General features: G+C 30.0%; 2 protein-coding genes across 2 annotated transcripts; one reads left to right on the top strand and one right to left on the bottom strand.

Annotated features, from left to right (window-relative positions):
- Nucleotides 1-606: 606 nt before the first annotated feature.
- On the top strand, nucleotides 607-17582 carry LOC132948118 (serine/threonine-protein kinase Warts). Its single transcript, XM_061018441.1, has 7 exons — nucleotides 607-1185; nucleotides 2926-3428; nucleotides 13341-13455; nucleotides 13541-15272; nucleotides 15344-15519; nucleotides 15575-15864; nucleotides 15932-17582. The coding sequence occupies exons 2-7, from the start codon at nucleotides 3135-3137 to the stop codon at nucleotides 16361-16363; spliced, it is 3039 nt and encodes a 1012-aa protein (XP_060874424.1). The 5' UTR covers nucleotides 607-1185; nucleotides 2926-3134; the 3' UTR covers nucleotides 16364-17582.
- Nucleotides 17583-17589: 7 nt separating this feature from the next.
- LOC132948121 (small lysine-rich protein 1) lies at nucleotides 17590-18125 on the bottom strand. The gene has a single exon (XM_061018444.1). It carries the CDS (start codon nucleotides 17864-17866, stop codon nucleotides 17606-17608), a length of 261 nt encoding a protein of 86 aa, XP_060874427.1. The 5' UTR covers nucleotides 17867-18125; the 3' UTR covers nucleotides 17590-17605.
- Between the last annotated feature and the right edge of the window lie 271 nt (nucleotides 18126-18396).

The raw sequence follows: 18396 nt of genomic DNA, 5'->3' as shown, positions 1-18396 counted from the left end.
TAATATGATATTATTACTATTGTTATCATAATGAGATCGATACACATATTATGATAATATTATACCCAAACTTAAATACTATAGAGTGTCAGTAGTGTCACAGTGAGTTGTATATTGTATCTGCCCGCGAGATATCTATAGTAAGTTCCATTATTATAAGTTTTCAGTTTTAAGGTTTTGTGTATATAATATGTTCGGACGGTTGGTAGATGGTTGTTCCCGTCATTTACTGCAGGTCTGGCGTCTGCAGGTGAATGTAACGCCCAGATGGGCTAGATGAAATCGAGAAAAATAATTACGTTTTCGGGTAGCACCTAATATGCTGTAACGCGTACACCCTACGCTTCTACGGCCCTACCTATCTACTCTGAAAAAATAATTTACAAGGTTTTATTTGTATTTTTTTACCACCCCGTCTCCTAATTTTGGGTGGTTATATAAAGATTGTTTACCGTTTTGGCGTTTCGGTTTTAAAGAAAAAAATTGTGTGCGTCTCCTCATTTTTTCTGTTTGTGGTCCGGGACTTGGAGGCGACACCGTCACACCGACGCTGCGGGTACGTGCACGGGGCAACACTCACACGCACGTCGCACACGCACTCACACTTACTCGGCCGCCGTAGAACGATACACCGACACCGCCGTGTGATATTATTGTTGTCGGATTTTTTTTCTATAATAATAAAATACGAATTTATTAATATATTACGATAAAGAAAATACCGAAAAAGGTCGTGACGTGAGAAATGAACAGAAAAAAAATGAAAGAAGATTTATTTACGATCGTTCTCGTGTATTTGTGTTAATTAACCGTGCAGTTATTTTTCGACTAGTTTTAATTATCTCCCGGTGGTGGGGGGACATCGGAATGTTGTAGCAATATGGCGGCGGCCATGATAATGGCACACTCGACAACGTAGACTCTTTGTTTTCGTTTCTCGATAATATTGTTTTATATTTTTCACCGCGTTCGCGCCCGCTAACTCGACGCCCGACGGTCGCCTTTGCGCGCATCCGCTGTGTGCTTCGTCCCGTGGAAACGCCGATTCGCATTCGTTCTAAATGTGTGAAAAGTGTCGCGAGTTCTGCGTCCATCGTCCAAAGGCTGCGTTGGTGGTTACGTGCACTGAACACGGACACCGGACACCCTCCGAAGACTGGATAACGATGCGCCGCCGGTCCTGAGGTCAGTACTCAAATGATAGTCTGTACCTAGGTCCAATTACAGGTTAACCTATACACGATGGCCGGGTGCCCTGCTATGGTAATATGTCCTCTTCCCATTTTGTCTCGAGTCCCATCCAACATCTCAAAAGTTATGTGGTAATCGGTGTGTACCACGTAATAAAAGTTGTCAGCCGCTTATCTGATTGATAGATTTATGTTATATGTAACCGTTGACAAACGCATGTATTAATGGTATACGTTTGAAGATATCGATGATCATCGATTGACAAGCATCTGACCATCGGACAAAATTTTTGAATGTTCTTATGAATTGTTTGAGAAGAATATAAAATATTGTTTGTTGATTAGGTCTTTCTTATAAATTATAAAATATTGTGTGGTTATCTTATGCTCAAATTAATTTGTTTAGTTTTTTTAAAGTTTTTGTTTTTACATGAACATTAAGTCTTCGTATATTTATTGAATACTACTATATATACCTATACCTCAACTGGAGTTAAAGGTTTATCCATGCAATGACAAAGTTAAATTATACCTGTTATATTATACCTATATAGTGGTATAATCCTTAATATTTATTATTTATAATAAAATGTTAAAACTAAAAGGTCAATATTTAAATTCCTTTGTTTTAAATAATACTGAGTAATACTGTGTAATACCTAATTGTGTTCATAAAATATTTAAATTACATTTTTGTTGCAAAGGATTTAATATAATTTCAAATTCTATTTATTTTTTTATTTCATACAAATTATAAAATTAATAAAATAACAGGTAAAGTAAACAGTAAATTAATTAACTTCCTACCTACCTACCTACTATTATGGTAAGGTATATTTCATATTATGTAAATGTAATGTTACATATTATATTAACAACATCATTATTAGGTAAACCATATATTTTCATTGAGTTATTCCACTATTTAAATCTCGATTTAAATAGTACCTATATAAAATATAAATCTGAATTTAATATACCAATAAATAAATGTTTGTAAATAAATAGATGAGTACCCATATATTTTTCAATTTTTATATAATATATACCTTTCTAGACATCTTACATAGTAGGTATAATATAGAATTTAAATTTTATATGAGTACAATATTTCTTTTACTTAAACTTACATCAAACAAAATATTCTGTGAAAAAAATAAATATAACTAATTTTTTAAAACAACGGTTGAGAAATAATATATAGTAGATGTTTGTATTCACCTATTTTACTTAAATACATTTTTATAGACTTACATACAATAGTATTAATACTTATTTCTGGTTTTAATTATGGACTTTTAGTTATGGATTAGTTGGCCAAGTACTTATTATGTCTTAAGATACTTAATTAATTATTGTATTCATTTTCCAGTGATTTGAACATAGTATTCATGGTTTGGTGAATTGTGTTTCTGAGGCTTTTAGATTTTAAATTTAGAAATCAATAATTGGTATAACGCAAAGTAGATACAGACATTTACAATTACAAGACTTGATGACTTGAGTGGAGAATTTGCCCACTAGCGACACTCCGACTATTACCTATTTACCTATATTTATTTTTAATTTTTGCTTTTATTGGAACAATTTCAATCTTGTACCTACCTGAGTAACTATTTATTTTTAATCAAAAGTTAGTTTATTTTACAGAATTATAATACATTTTATAAAAAGACATTTGAAAATTGCACTATTTAGTACTTAAGCACTTATACAATTTGTTTCTATATTTCAGGTGTTTATTTTCATCTACAAAGATCTGGATATTTTACTTTTAATTAAGTAACTACAGTTGCTTATATCGACCATGTGATTGCTATATTAAGTTGAATCATCACATATACCATCACATGTTGTGTTCAAAATTGCAATGTGTGTGAGTGCGTAGTCTGTGTGTCCTCGGCCCCAGTTAGCCATGGGCCGCCCGAGGAAGCCGTCGCCAGCATGAACTCTGCGGCGCCTGCATCGGGCAAACCATCTACCCGATCATCATCTTCGGGCTACCGCCAAAAGGCATTAGCAGAGATCCGCAACTCACTATTGCCCTTTGCAAATATTGGTGGCTGCGACAGCAGCGCTGCCAGCTGCGTGTCAAGTATTTCAAGTGCTTCAGGATCAGCCACATCTGGTATTGGGTCTGTATCTGGTCTTAGTTCTCTTTCAAACAACTGTGTCGATAAAGAGCTTAACGCATTACGGCAGACACTTTCTCAATTAATCGCAATGGGATATACCGAAGTAAGAATTATTTGTTTTACTAATTTAACACTTAAGTTATTTTATTTAAAATATAAATTAAGACTATTAATTCATAACAGAAACTATAACTATTTAAATAGTATAATGTATTAAATCTGCACAGTTTATTTAATTTTATTAAAAAGAAAAATATTTGAATAATGTATAGATGTATATTTATATTATTGCATATCTATATTAAATCATTTTAGTGGGTCCTTAAATAATAATTTTTATTTTAGAACATGATTGCTGAATAATTTGATATTGCTGATCATAATTATTGAAATATTGAATCTTATATTAATAAGGCTCTAACTATTTTGCATTTTTGCTCTAAAAATATCTTAAAAATTGCACAAAATTTAATTTAAAAAAATATAAATTTGTTAAACAGTGGTTTTTTATAAGATTTCGACATTTTCATCATTTTTAATTCTAAAACTTTTCTTTTAAAATATCAAAAAATAAATATTTTTGAAAAATTAAAATCCATTAGGTACCTTTTTTAAAATATATTTTTGTCTTTGAGGTAGTCTCACTATGCCTCTTTTCACTCTAAGTTAATCCATCACAACAATCCATTAATAAAAAGGCCAATCTTCTTTTATAATCCCTGAAAACCCCCAGAGACGTCTTAAACAATCCTGATCTAGAGATCTCCTAATTTAATCTGTCGGGTGGCACTACTAAGTGCCCTCCCTTATTTGTCAGTCTCGCTATGTAAATATCTTAAATCAAAATTACTTATTGTACAGATGTTGTAATTAAATATTTTTTATAAAAAAAAAAAAGTGAAGTTGAACGGTGGGCAGCGTGTGCAGTCAGTTGTTGAAATCTATTTATTATATACTCCATACTCTATAACACAAAATAGGTTGAAGCCAAATGTTGGCGATTTCCTGAAAAAAATTTTTCTAATTTACCTAATAACAAAACACAACTTCTTAAAAATAGGCAAATTTTCAAATTGTCATGAACAGTTACGTATATAATTCAAATATTTAAACATTTTACTATAAAAGTAAAATTTGCAGAAGTAATAAATTTTGAGCCTTACTATTCATTGTTTACTGAAAATCAACCTTTTAAAACGTTTTTACATTAATTAAAATTTGTTAAGAAGATTTATTAGATTTGAAAAAAAAAAATCCTCAAAAATATTACCTATATTAAGAACCTATAGTAGAAATGATAAAACAAGGCATTTTTTTTTATTTATTATTCTTTCATTACTTGTGTTGAAAGACATAGATAAATAGACAATTTATACCTATAAAACTAATCTATTCCATTTTGACTTCCAATAGGATCCAAATCGACGACTGGAATTTGCTGGCCGGTTTTATTTATGTATCGAGTTAGATTATAATAAATAGACAGTGATGTTTTTGTCGGCCAGTCAGTTCAGGCATAATTTTTGAACGTCGACCACACTTGATGGAACATGATAATCGGCCGGCCAAATCCGGTGGTCTGTATGGACCCATAATGTTATATCCATCAACAAAACCCTTAAAGAAAATGCTACACCCACATATTTTGTCTTCGTCTTATAAATGTACAACATATTAAAAACTGTTTTGCACAGAACAACTATACTCTGTATTTATAGTAGAATTATCAAAACTTAAAATGCACAGAGAAGAATTTTATCTGTGTCGTAGCGTTACTTTTTATTGTTTTGGAATAATTATAATTGATGTTATCAGTTTGAGAACATTAGGGTTTTTTTCATTTAATTATTAAAATTTATTGGTTAAAAAATAAAAAAGCTACGGCTGATACGTTCTTACCTATGCTTTGTAGAATTTTGGTGATTCTACTATAAATACAGACGTAGTTTAGTTCTGGGCAAAACAGTTTTTATTATGTTGTACATTTGTAAGATGGAGACAACACAGGTGGGTGTAACATTCTCTTAATACCTTTTTGTATGTTCTAAATTATAGGCAAGGCTGGGCAAGTTAATGATTTTTTTTAACTCAGTTAAGTTAAGTTAATATGTAGCAATAACAAAAAGTTAAAAGTTAATTTAACTATAGGTTAACTCAGTTAAGTTAAAAGTTAATACACACATTTTATTAACGTTTTATTAAGCTACAAAAAAAGTTAATTTGTTTATACAACGCTAGCGTACTTAATTTTTTTCCAACCCAAAACTAAATTATAGGATATAGTGTTAATACTTCATACAGTATTTCCACATAAGTTAGATTCGAATGATATAAATTTTTAATTTTAAACAATTTACGATACATATTTTTTTACATGAAAACAAAATAGACTGAAATAGTGAAATATTATAAAATTAAAAACAAAATAAATTAACTTAACTTCTTAAAATGAAAAAACTCGTTAATTTCACGTTAATTAAGAAAGAAATTTAGTAAGTTAACAGTTAAGTTAATGAAAAGCCAAAAGTAACTAGTTGAGTTAAAAAGTTAAAATAAAATTAACTTTTTAACTCGTTAATGCCTAGCCTTGATTATAGGTACTAGGTATATGCATACATTATTATTATAACTTATAAAGTGCCTTTTTTATAGCCAATGTTTTCATCTTTGAACTCGGTTTGTTACATAACTCCACAAATTTTAACTAACAAACCCTTGTTATAACATAAATGGTGTTTAAAGCCTAAGTCCCCCCCTTGTAATAACTAAATCTTGATTAAAAAATGGGAAATATTTAACAATAAACAACCTTAGTTGTAATAAATATTTTATATTTCGGAAAATATAAGATAGATACATGCGTAGCGAGGCAGTCAGTGCCGGATTGGTTAGACGAGCTACCGAGAAAATCTCGGTGGGCCGGTCGTGTGAGTGAAAATAAATTCATGTTTAAAATACGATTGACCACCATATAAGCCCGTAATAATTATAGACGTATAATTTTGGGTTGCTGTAAATGGGCCGCTTAGAAGTGAAAATATCGATGGGCCAATACATACCAATCCGGCCCTGGAGGCAGTTGTTTTTGAGCCGCGGCTCCGTTGATAATTAGGGTTGGTGGTAGATTTGTAAAACGTATTGCTTCTATATTATGAACTTGAGAGTTAAGATATCAGGACATTTTGGTAAACATCCTGTTCTGAATGGGTAAGTGAGTGGGTGGATGAATAAAATATATTTGGCTGCTTCAATTAAAATTGTTCACCACGCTTCTGATTCTGACAGATTTTTATAATCTCATCTAAACTAATATACATGATAAATAAAATTTTAAAAATACTAAGCTTTTAAATGCTATTAAATACTAAAAGATGATTAAATTAATCAGTTTTTCACCAGGATTAAAAAAAATTAGCATTAGGTATAAAATATTAGAACTGCATGTAGGCAAAGCCTGATGGGGGGGGGGGGGGGGGGCTATAGCTTACTGACTTGACCGTATACATTTTTATTAATTTAAATCCACGGATATATTTTAAATCAATCTAGCCCCAAAACTTTTTCAAATACCATGTTTATAAATAAATACATCATCCACATTTGTATCATTTTGTATCATGTAAATGTGTGTATAATATCGTAAATAAAATTATATGAAGCTATTTTGTATACTGAAAAAATATGAACATTCTCTTAAAGCTCATAAAAAATCATAACTAAAGTACAACTAATCAAAAATTATTAAAAGTTAAGTTGAATTGCCAAAAACAAAAACAAAATGTATCATAAAGTAAAATAATTTAAAATAATTATGTTCATTTTAAAGTTATCATAATTTTTACTAAAAATGTTCATTTAACCTATATCTAACCTTTTGTTTTTGTTAACTCTGTCACACTGACTAGTTTTTGTCATTCTTTTGGGAAAAATCTTCAATTGCATTCTTTGAATTAATATTACTTAGTTATACTTTTTTCAATAATCATTAATTATGAATCTTTTCTGAGGTTGTCTTTCCTAAGCATGTTCTCTTATCCTTTTTTAGCAAAAAAATGTCTTTCACTTGTACAATCATATTATATACCTAAGTTATAAATATAGAGTTTGAATATCAGGGTGAGATATGTATGATGAAAGTTAATTTGAACAAATATTGTAATTGTATACTTGGATCTAAATACTCTATAGTAAGTTCCGGGCTGGTAAATGATTGTAAAAAAAAAGGTTAGGTTAGTTTTTGAATTGATTGTGAGAAGGAGCAGCAACACAAAAATCTATATGGGTTGAATGTTTAAATCTTGAGTGCATTGTTGTGATATGTACTAGTTATTAGTTATCACTTACCTATGTCATTTATGTATTAATTTATAATTTTTAAGTTAATAATAAGTATTTTTAAGTTTTAAATTTCAAAATTTTGCATCAGAACTTCCTTTAAAATTAAAATATAAAAAACTTACACAAGGCCCTAGATAATATTCTTACCTTCAATATTAGGTCAATCACTAAGATATTAAAAATAAATCAGGTTAAATGGATTGTATGTTTTGGTATGTAATGTATTTGTACAGAGACAATTCATGTGGATATCACGTCATTATAACTGATCAAAAAAACTATCCAATATTCTGAAAATAAATGTAAACTCTATAATTCCTTATTATTTTAATATCTTAGTAATATGTTTGATGATTTATGAAACAAAAAAAAAAAAAATCACAAAAAGGAGGAAATTAGATATACGCTAGGTGTCAAGTTTACTCCCAAGATTTGAATTCATTGTTAAATAATTACATACAAAAAACAATTCTGAGCAAAGTCTAACAGCCTATATTACTAAGTATATTTCATGATATGTTTTTTGATATATATTTTACTATTAGTATTACGGTAGGGCAATATTACCGTTGATAGGGTTGTAGGGTTGATTTAATTATATCTGAAAACAGCATTTATTAACATAAATATATTTTTGGCCTGACTATAACTTTTTTTCTGCCCGATTTTCATAACACTTATAATTTTATAAAATGTATTATTGTTACCATAGTAACCCTCTCCCAAAAACATATTTATGATTCATAGATTTTCCTTGCAGACAAAATACATCAAGTAGCATGCGTGCTACGTATTTTATTATTAATACTTAATTATTATAATAGTAACTATATTGGGCCTGGTGGGGCTCGGTGGTTGCCCTCAGTCACTAACGTGTTCTAAGGTCAATCATCAGCCAACGGGGCTAGTTCCCGGACGTTTGATCACCCGGGTTTTTAGTGACAAATCCTGGCCCCATAAACATGTGTTCCTCAACCAACTATTACCCCCCCAACAAAATGCTAATGGCCATAGTTGCCAATGCTTAAAAAAATAGAGTGACAGAGAGTAAGACATAAGTTCAAGGTATATTAAGCAATAGCTCAAAAGAAAATTGATATTTTAAAAATGTTATTGTGTAGGTGTATAGTAAAATTTAATAATTTATGTAACAGTTTCAAATCTACAAATAATATTTTTGAAAAACAACAAAATAATTGAAGTAGTTATTCTTTGTTTAAGTATCTAATATTGTTCAAATTTGAACTAAAACTGTCTAAAATAAAAAATTGTGATATTTAAATCATATATTTCTTTAGGTTTTTTGTTTCACAATAAACTACTTATGAAGGGCACTAAATAAAATTTTCAAGCCTTATCTATAAAATTAAATGAGGACAATTTATACATTTTTGTGATTTTAGCGCATTTTGTCGTCAACATTTGTCAAAATTTTAACTTCAAATGATTAAAATAAAAAATTGTGTATAATATTATGTACCTATCTATAATAACTTAAATAGCTATACTAAAAACTTATGAGGAAAACCTTGTATTCAATTGTAAGACTTTCAGACCAAAAGAGAATTGTTTTATCAATATTTGTAAAATATTATTAACAAAAAAATGTCAATTGTCTATAAATAGCTGACAAATAGTTAAAATATTTTGAAAATGTACATAAAATGCTAATATAAACATTTGGTGAAAATTTCAAGTAGCTATGGTTATTTGTTTTTGAATTACAACAAAATATGAAATTCAATTTTTCAGAAACTTGATTTGCGTAAAAATCCCTGTTTTTCGTAATTTATTTTTTGTTTTTTCCATTTTTAAGAAAATTACTTAGCATTTTTTTACTTTTGACCCCTTTTCTCTTCCCCAAGTACCGACTAGATTCAATTTCCTATCAGGAAAAATATTGAAGCTGAACATTTTTTCTAAAAAGATTCACAATAAAAAACAACATATTGTAAAATTAATACATTCATCAAGTGAATACCAAACATATATAGTATATACATGAATATTTTTTTTTAAACATTTCCAGTTTGTTTGTTTAAACTAAAAAGTGTAGGAATGTAGAAAGTAACCTAACCTAATCTACCAATTCAAAATAGATATTAGTTCTATGGATTCTTTCATTATTTACTTTAGTAACCACTGTCACATGATTGCATGAACACATGTCTCTGGAATGTAAGATCCAATAAAAAGGTGTAAGTGACCTTGTCCCAATCCTCTGAAATGATGTCCGACTGTGAGACCTTTCGAACGTAAAAATAATTTGAACGAATCACAATCTTAAAAATATTCATCTTCATCCTTATATCAATAAGTTTTCAATTTATCTCTATTTATAAAAGGTATTAGTTATTACCTAATATTAATATTATCTTTTTTGTAATTGCACTGCATTCCAGTAAGTTCGATTCACGAAATTTGTATACTTACTATACTATATTATATTTTATTATTTTTTTTTTAATGTAAAATATTTCGTTATACCTAATGAAAATTTCATCATTATTTGTCAAAATACCAACTTGATAGTTATTATAGTTTACATAAAAGCATTACAAATTCTGAAAAATGTAAATGGTAAACCCCGTTAAGACCAAACAGGTTTTTATGATTTTATTGTAAGAAGTGAGATAAAACATTTTATAATAGTTCCGGTTTTTTTTTATGTATATTGAGGAACCCCGGTAAGGTAATTATGTCCAATGTCCCCATGAATTTGTACTTTGTAGAAGTATCTATGTAGGTATATTATCTTTGTTGGTCTTATGATTGATCGAGTAAGAAGGATAGACGAAACCGGTCCGTGTAATTGCAAAAGTATAGACACGTTTTTCGAGTTTAATTACATTTGATTATAAAAATATATCGGTCCGTGTGTATGAAATTGGGTATTTTGGTACGTTCGTGTTTAATGTTTGGCTTTTAGTTCTGGATTAGAACTGCTTATTAGTTATTATTGCGCGACATATTATGCTTATATGCGTATATGATATTATGGTAAAAAGTTATACCAATTTAAATTGAAATTAAAATTTCTAGATCAAGTAGGGGACCAACCCAATATTATCGTGCTACTTTCACTAGGTATCATTAATATTCTTGGTTAACCCGATGAACAAACCCCGTCTAGATGCTAAAATAAGGCCAATGTAAATTGTTCTCGTAAAACTTTAATTTTAATTGTATTAATTTTAAATTTAAATTTTAAAAGATTGCTGTTATAGATAATCACATTCAGTAATTTCGACACGAATACATTTAATGGTTTGAAACACCACACGTCCACACCTTATATTACAATATGACATCGGTTGCAAGTGCAACTTGTAATCATACGTATTAATTGTTTGTATTTTATCCATTTAGTTTTAGATTAATTGGTTAATACCAACCTATTACTATAGTCTATAATGATTTTTTTAAACTCTCCAATACTTATTATTTTACCTATATTCCCAAAGTTGGATAGAATTAGTTCACGTTGACGGACAGTCGTAAACAGCATTTTGTTCCATAGGCATGCTTAAATGTAACACTATGTGAACTTCTAAATAAATGGAAATAACTATCTATAATAATTCGCTTTAAATTGACAGTGTCCGAATGTCCCATTTGCCTAATGTGAGCTACACAATTTCCTCTTTCATAAGAAACCATTGGAATTATTACTGCTATTACAGTAATGCCATATTTTAGAAGGTTTTTAGAGTACTGCTATAGGTAATAAATAATAATAGATGATTGCTGCAATAACAGTAAAATTGATCGATTATCCGTCAACGTGTTATATACATTTTATTTTGATCAAAAATATTACACATTGGTAATATTTTACTACATAAAAATTAAAAATGGCATTTGCTCCTTTGATCTCGTGTACATTTTTGACTCTTGAAAATAGTGTCATATTTGTTCATACATCGAAGTTCGATGGGGTTAGTAAATAATTGTGATAGATTGTGAAGAACTGATAAATTACCAAAAAAATACGTAAACGTAACGTTTAACTATACCTACTACGATACCATAAGGTGTTTTATAAACATGGACGAAACTTAAATGAGTGGTATTTTTATTTTGTTATCATGGCAGCACCTGGTTTTATTTTTATCATCCGTTATTCTTTCGATTTAATATTTTAAATGATTATAGTCTAACGAAATTTGTTTTATTGTGTCAAATGTTAATCATGGTGCGTCTTTAATCGAGCAACGCATTTTAGTACTCAAAACGCATTATTAACATAGGGAAAGTGGTTGTTCGCGTTTGTCATCGCAGCCAGGGTGCGCTAATGCCCGATATTGTGTTTGAAACTTAATTCGGAATATATATATTATGTACAAAATATTAACATACGTAGTTTTGTAAAAAACTTCTTTTACAAAGTTATCTCTAAAAAATGTCCACCCATGTTTATGAAACATACAATATAAAGATAAAATTGTGTATGCACAATTAATGTACAATGATATATATATATATATGATATTAATATTATATAAGTTATTATGAATATTAAAAAAAAAGGTCATGGGAATCTATCGGGGAGGGGGGCTCCCACCGTTTGACCATCACTGCTATTGTGAAATCAACTATCATGCACGATGCATGCATGTTAGTTTAGTTTAGTTAATAGTTTATTTTGTAACCAACAATAACAATTTAAATTTCGAAAAGAAGGTTACTCATCCCCTGGAAGCTATTGCTTGTGTTAGGGAAACATAGTATGGATAGCCGTATCACGATTGTAAGAAAGTAACTTTGATATTGTCTAATGTCCACACGACACAGTTTTTTCCAACTAACTGTTAATTGTTACAACTTGCATTCATAATTTATTGTCATGACAGCTGCTAGTATCACACATAACTCTTATCGTGTGACGTCGCTTTACAGTTTATATAAAAGTAAAAAATTTTCCTTCACCTCATAATATTTAATTTTTTTGTTTTTTTTTTGTATGCTGTATAAAATGAGTTATAATATATAATATTGGAAAATTTGACTTTTTAATATTGTTTTTGTTTTTTATTTTAATGCAAAATAATACTTCATATTGTAGTAAGAATGTCTTGTATTTATTTTACAATAATGTTATGGTTTACAATTGAAAATGTATCTCATGTTAAATTTTAATTTTGTACAATGACTTAAATAATACCTAACAATAAAACATTGTTGAAACTTATGTATGAGATTGCAGTAAGGTTATGCAACAGATAATTATTTTTGTCAGGCAAGAAGCCATTTAATATTTTAGATATGACATTTTATAGCATAAATATTAATCATAACATTTTCATGTCTATATTGTTTATTTTATTTAAAACTATACCTAATAATAATTGTTTTATTAAGCCATTTTAAGAAAATATATGATTACTACTTAGTTTACTTAGTAAACTATGGTTTAAATAAGATTAAAATGTATGAAACATCTTTTATTAGTTTACTCAATAGTGAATAATTAAATGTTCGATTAACCATTATGATATTTATTAATTATTTTATACAAATTTAATTTGAATATTAAATAAGCTTTTTTAGTCTTGAGCCAAAGAAATAAACATAGAAATTGAATTAATAATACATCATTTTTGTTTACTTTAGATTGGTGACATTACCTATACTTTTTGATATACATTTATTCTAATTTAATACATTTTTTTTTTAGGAAGCATCATTAAGAGCACTTAAAGTATCTGGAGGACGGTTTGAAGGGGCTCTAGATTTTTTAACTAAACAACAGCAATGTGATCTGTCTAACGGATGCAGCAAATCTTCATCAGGTAATATTTTTTTTATTAATATAATAAATAATATTATAATTTATAAATTTCAATCTTTAGTTTTATTTATACTTTTATTTTACAGGATTATGTAGTAGTAGTAAATTGATCAGAAAATCAAGTTTAGAAAGAAGTGGAGTTGGACCAAGGAGTAGTCCTGGCCAAGACAGTGGTGCAGGAAGCTCAAGGTCAGATAGTCCAAGACAACCTGATCTAGTCATTCACTCTCATCCACCCTTATCGCGCCAATATTCTCCTTCTGCATATTCAGAAACTCCTCCACCACCCCCTCCTAGGAACAATAGTACACCACCACCTCCTCATGTACCGACACACATGCAACAATTGCTTAAGCGCATGTCACCAGCCCCTGCTGTTCCTTCACGACCACCTGCACCTACACCAGGAACTTCAAGTAGTTCCAATCAAAGAGGTAGTTCACCGATGGTAGTTCAAAATGGTCCTCAAGCACAGCAACAATTATCTCAACAGATGCAAGCCTTAAGTATGACTACTGCTGAACCACCCCCACCTTATCCAATAGTTGGTGCTCCACTACCACCACCCTCATACTCTGTATCAATTCAAGAATACCGGAAATCGCCTTCTTCTGGAGTGTTTTCAAATGCAGGTTCATCTAGTCCTGTATCTGGATCAACAAATGGAAGTATGTCATCCTTAACTCGACCTACACCTTTGCTAGCTTGGGGAGCTAGACAAACTAAAACTCAGTCACCAATTATAATGCAATCTGTACGAAGTACTTTAGTCCAAAAACCTGTACTTCAAACTGCTGTTGCACCACAAGCTCCAGTACCTACTTCTCCCTCCCCAGTTCCACCACCGTCTTATGCATCATCTATTCAACAAAAACAACAAGCTCAAAAAGCAGTTCAACAACCTCAACAAGCGTCATTGTCTTCGCCCCCATCAGTTGTACCAACAACTGAACCTCCTAGCTATGCAAGTACTATGCAAGCGCTGGCTGCCCAACGAGTAATTACTAATCCATTGCCACCACCACCACCATATGCTGAGGATCATCAACATAGGAAACCTACTCCTCCATTACCACCTATTCCATCATCATCTGTGGCTAAAAACAAAATGATGAACTGCATTAACTATCATCATCCTTTTCATAATAATAATAATAATAATAATAATAATGGCATTACTAACGGTCATGATGAAGAAGATGATAATCAGTCAAAAATTGATCACCAGTCTCCTATTCCAGAGCGCAAACATATTAGTAAAGAGAAAGAAGAAGAAAGACGGGAGTGTAAAGTAAAAAATTATTCTCCTCAAGCATTTAAATTCTTCATGGAACAACATGTAGAAAATGTTATCAAGTCACATAAACAAAGAGTGTTTAGACGTGTCCAGCTCGAGACAGAAATGGCTAAAATAGGTTTGAGTGATGAAGCTCAGTGTCAAATGAGAAAAATGTTATCACAAAAAGAATCAAATTACATACGTCTTAAACGAGCAAAAATGGACAAATCAATGTTTACGAAAATCAAACCGATTGGAGTTGGTGCTTTTGGTGAAGTTACATTAGTTAGGAAAATAGATACAAACCATTTATATGCCATGAAAACATTGAAAAAAGCACATGTACTTAAGCGTAATCAAGTTGCCCATGTAAAAGCTGAAAGGGATATACTTGCAGAAGCGGATAATGAGTGGGTTGTTAAACTATATTATTCGTTTCAAGATAAAGATCATTTATACTTTGTTATGGACTATATACCTGGTGGAGATTTAATGTCATTGTTAATCAAATTGGGAATATTTGAAGAACATTTGGCTAGGTGAGTGGTTTCATTTTAATTGACAATGATTAATCTATACTTATTAACTAAATAATGATATTTGTTTATAGATTTTATATTGCTGAATTGACTTGTGCAGTAGAGAGTGTGCATAAAATGGGTTTTATCCATCGAGACATCAAGCCAGATAATATATTGATTGATAGAGATGGTCACATTAAACTTACCGACTTTGGATTGTGTACTGGGTTCAGATGGACTCATAATTCAAAATATTACCAAGATGGTAAATATTTAATGATTTTAAAAAGTAAAGTTCTAATCAGTCATGACTATTTTAGGTGAACACTGTAGACAAGACTCAATGGGTGGTGGTGAAGAGTGGGGTATAACTGGTGCAGAGTGTAGATGTCACCAGTTAAAACCTTTAGAGAGGCGACGCCGGCGAGAACACCAAAGGTGTGAAGCTCATTCTTTGGTTGGAACGCCAAACTATATTGCCCCTGAAGTATTGCTTCGAACTGGTTACACACAATTATGTGATTGGTGGAGTGTAGGAGTCATTCTTTATGAGATGTTGGTTGGATCGCCTCCATTTCTTGCCAATACTCCCTCAGAAACTCAATACAAGGTACATAAACCATTGTTTATAAACTATGAAGTGATATTTTGCAATTATTTTAATTAATTTTTTGCAGGTTATACATTGGGAAAATACTCTTCAAATACCAGCATCTGCTAACCTATCACCGGAAGGTGCTGATCTTATACTAAAGTTGTGCACTTGTAAAGAAAACCGCTTAGGTAAGAATGCTGATGAAGTCAAAATTCATCCATTCTTCCAAGACATAGATTTTGAGAGAGGAATGAGACGTCATAATCCTCCACATGTACCACGCATACAATTTTCAACTGACACATCTAACTTTGATCCTATTGATCCAGAACGTCTTCAGAACTCTGATTCTTCTGATCCGGATAATAGGAGTTCTGATTCGGATGGTAATCGTCCATTCCATGGATTCTTTGAGTTCACATTCAGGCGTTTTTTTGATGATGGCGGTGGTCCATCATTCCATACCAGAATTAGTCTGGATGATAATGATGGCCAAGGTGCTGTTTATGTTTGAAAATGTTTCAACATAATGAAAATTCTGTGATGGTTGAACTTTTGGTATATGTGGGGACATTAATGAATGCTCAATTAAAGCCATTTTAATAGTTTGAATAAAGCATTCATAGTGTGTAAGTAAAGAAGTTAAAAACTTATAAAAAATTCATAAATATAAAATAAAATGTTTTTAATCATGATGAAAACTAGAATAAGGTGATAAATAAAAAAAAATTAAGAATAAAATAATGTTCATTAAAATAAGATATGCCACATATTGTACTGAGTATAGCTTGTTTTCAGCTTTTCTATTGCAACACAATTATTTGTGACAAAAAGCTCAGTTTGAGGTGTTTGCCTCCTTTAGAACATAAGCTTTATTTAGTTACCAAAATTGTCTTTGTATTTTAATATTTTAGTTCCCTGTTCTTCATAAATTAATACCCCTTTCCGAATTCTAACACACTCTTTTCCTGTTATATTTATCTCTTTTAAAATTAAACTATTTTTAAGTTAATTTTAGGATTTAATGTGTTTCATCATTCATCTTATTATTATTATCTTTTAAATATTTTTTTTACTTAAGAAAAATGAACCAATTATGGGCTGTGCAAAATGACAGGGATTAACTTACTGAGCTTAAAAAACGAATTTAACATATTTATTTAAATTTATATATACAAACAAAATTATCATCTTTCTATGCAGTTACCAAATTTGATTAAAAAAAATAATAATAATAACTAATTTTTTTGTAATTTTAAATAATTTAAGATACCTGCTCTCTTTACTTCTCTCTGATTATTATTAATACTACTACTATTATAATAATTATTATTATTATTATTATTATTATTATTATTATTATTATTATTGTTTGTTTGTTTTAATGATCTAGTTGAATTTGCTCATTTCAATAATGTTTCGGCGTCATTTTAGTTGACTTGTCTGTGATAAACGATTATTTAGAGAATATAAAATCTAAAAACAATTCGGCTAAAATGACGCCAGGCTTGTTTATTACAGATCTGCTTAGTGTTTTTTATTATTTATAAGTAATATTGCATTCATATTGTATTATATTACTCATGTGTATTGTACAAGTTGATTTAAAGTCATACTTTTGTCACAGTGTATATTTTTATTATTATTTTTTTTTTTTAGGAAAAGTGATATGTAAACATAAATGTAATGTATATTTTTTTATTACAAAAAGTCAATAACATATTTTTATTGCATTTTTACTGATTCATTTTTATTCTCATTTGCCTTTTTTGCCACCTTTCTTTTTCTTCTTCTTTTGTGCCTGTGGCCATGGAAAACCCCGGCACTTCAGCAGATCTTGTACATTGTGACATGTATGGTAAGCATTATCCATAGCACATTCATTAAATACATCCACCAAGTTCCTCGACTTTTTACCCTCCTTCCGTGTTTTTATTGTTGTTGGTGTCTGCTTCTTTGTTTTTTTGTCATCTTTAGAATTTATCTCTTTTTTCTTTTCACTTCCTTGTTTACTCATTTTTTCCTGAAATTTGCTAATTTTAACATCTAGAGTGTAAACATTAAAGTTAAATTATTAAGGTATTAATATTAGATGAGCTTTTAGTTGGTTGTTATCGTGTGTACATTTATTGATCTAACTAGCACCAGTTCCATAGAAACTGTATTGTGGGTGGTTCTTAGAACTCCATGAACACTAAGTTGATAAAGAGGGCCTACAAACATATATGTATTACTTAGAAGTAAGATAGTACCATTTATGTACTATATATTTTAGATTCTGAGCAGAGCAATGAATGTATTGATTTTTCAATGTGTGTATTCTGGGTAGGACTGGCCAGGTGTGCTAGTTTGCCGTAGCATACCGGGCTGGCATAATATGTATGGGCTAAGGCATCTGAACATTTGACGATATTACTAATAATTAATGTATTTTAATTCATTTTTAAATAATATGAAACAGTTTAAAAACCACCACTTTTGGTTGGTACAATACTACAATAACTTCATAGTCGAACCATACATTTATAATAATAATAATATTATGAC

The sequence above is a fragment of the Metopolophium dirhodum genome, chromosome 7, assembly GCF_019925205.1.
Source record: "Metopolophium dirhodum isolate CAU chromosome 7, ASM1992520v1, whole genome shotgun sequence".
NCBI classification, from domain to species: Eukaryota; Metazoa; Arthropoda; class Insecta; order Hemiptera; family Aphididae; genus Metopolophium; species Metopolophium dirhodum.
Note: the sequence above shows the minus strand (reverse complement) of the source record. Positions and strands in the feature narration are given on the sequence as shown.

Excerpts from the sequence above, each read along its gene's own strand:
- LOC132948118 (XM_061018441.1), top strand. The coding sequence starts at position 3,135 with ATGAACTCTGCGGCGCCTGCATCGGGCAAACCATCTACCCGATCATCA. Across the intron at positions 3,429-13,340 it reads TCGCAATGGGATATACCGAA|GAAGCATCATTAAGAGCACT; the intron begins GTAAGAATTATT and ends TTTTTTTTTTAG. Across the intron at positions 15,273-15,343 it reads TTTGAAGAACATTTGGCTAG|ATTTTATATTGCTGAATTGA; the intron begins GTGAGTGGTTTC and ends ATTTGTTTATAG.
- LOC132948121 (XM_061018444.1), bottom strand. The coding sequence starts at position 17,866 with ATGAGTAAACAAGGAAGTGAAAAGAAAAAAGAGATAAATTCTAAAGAT.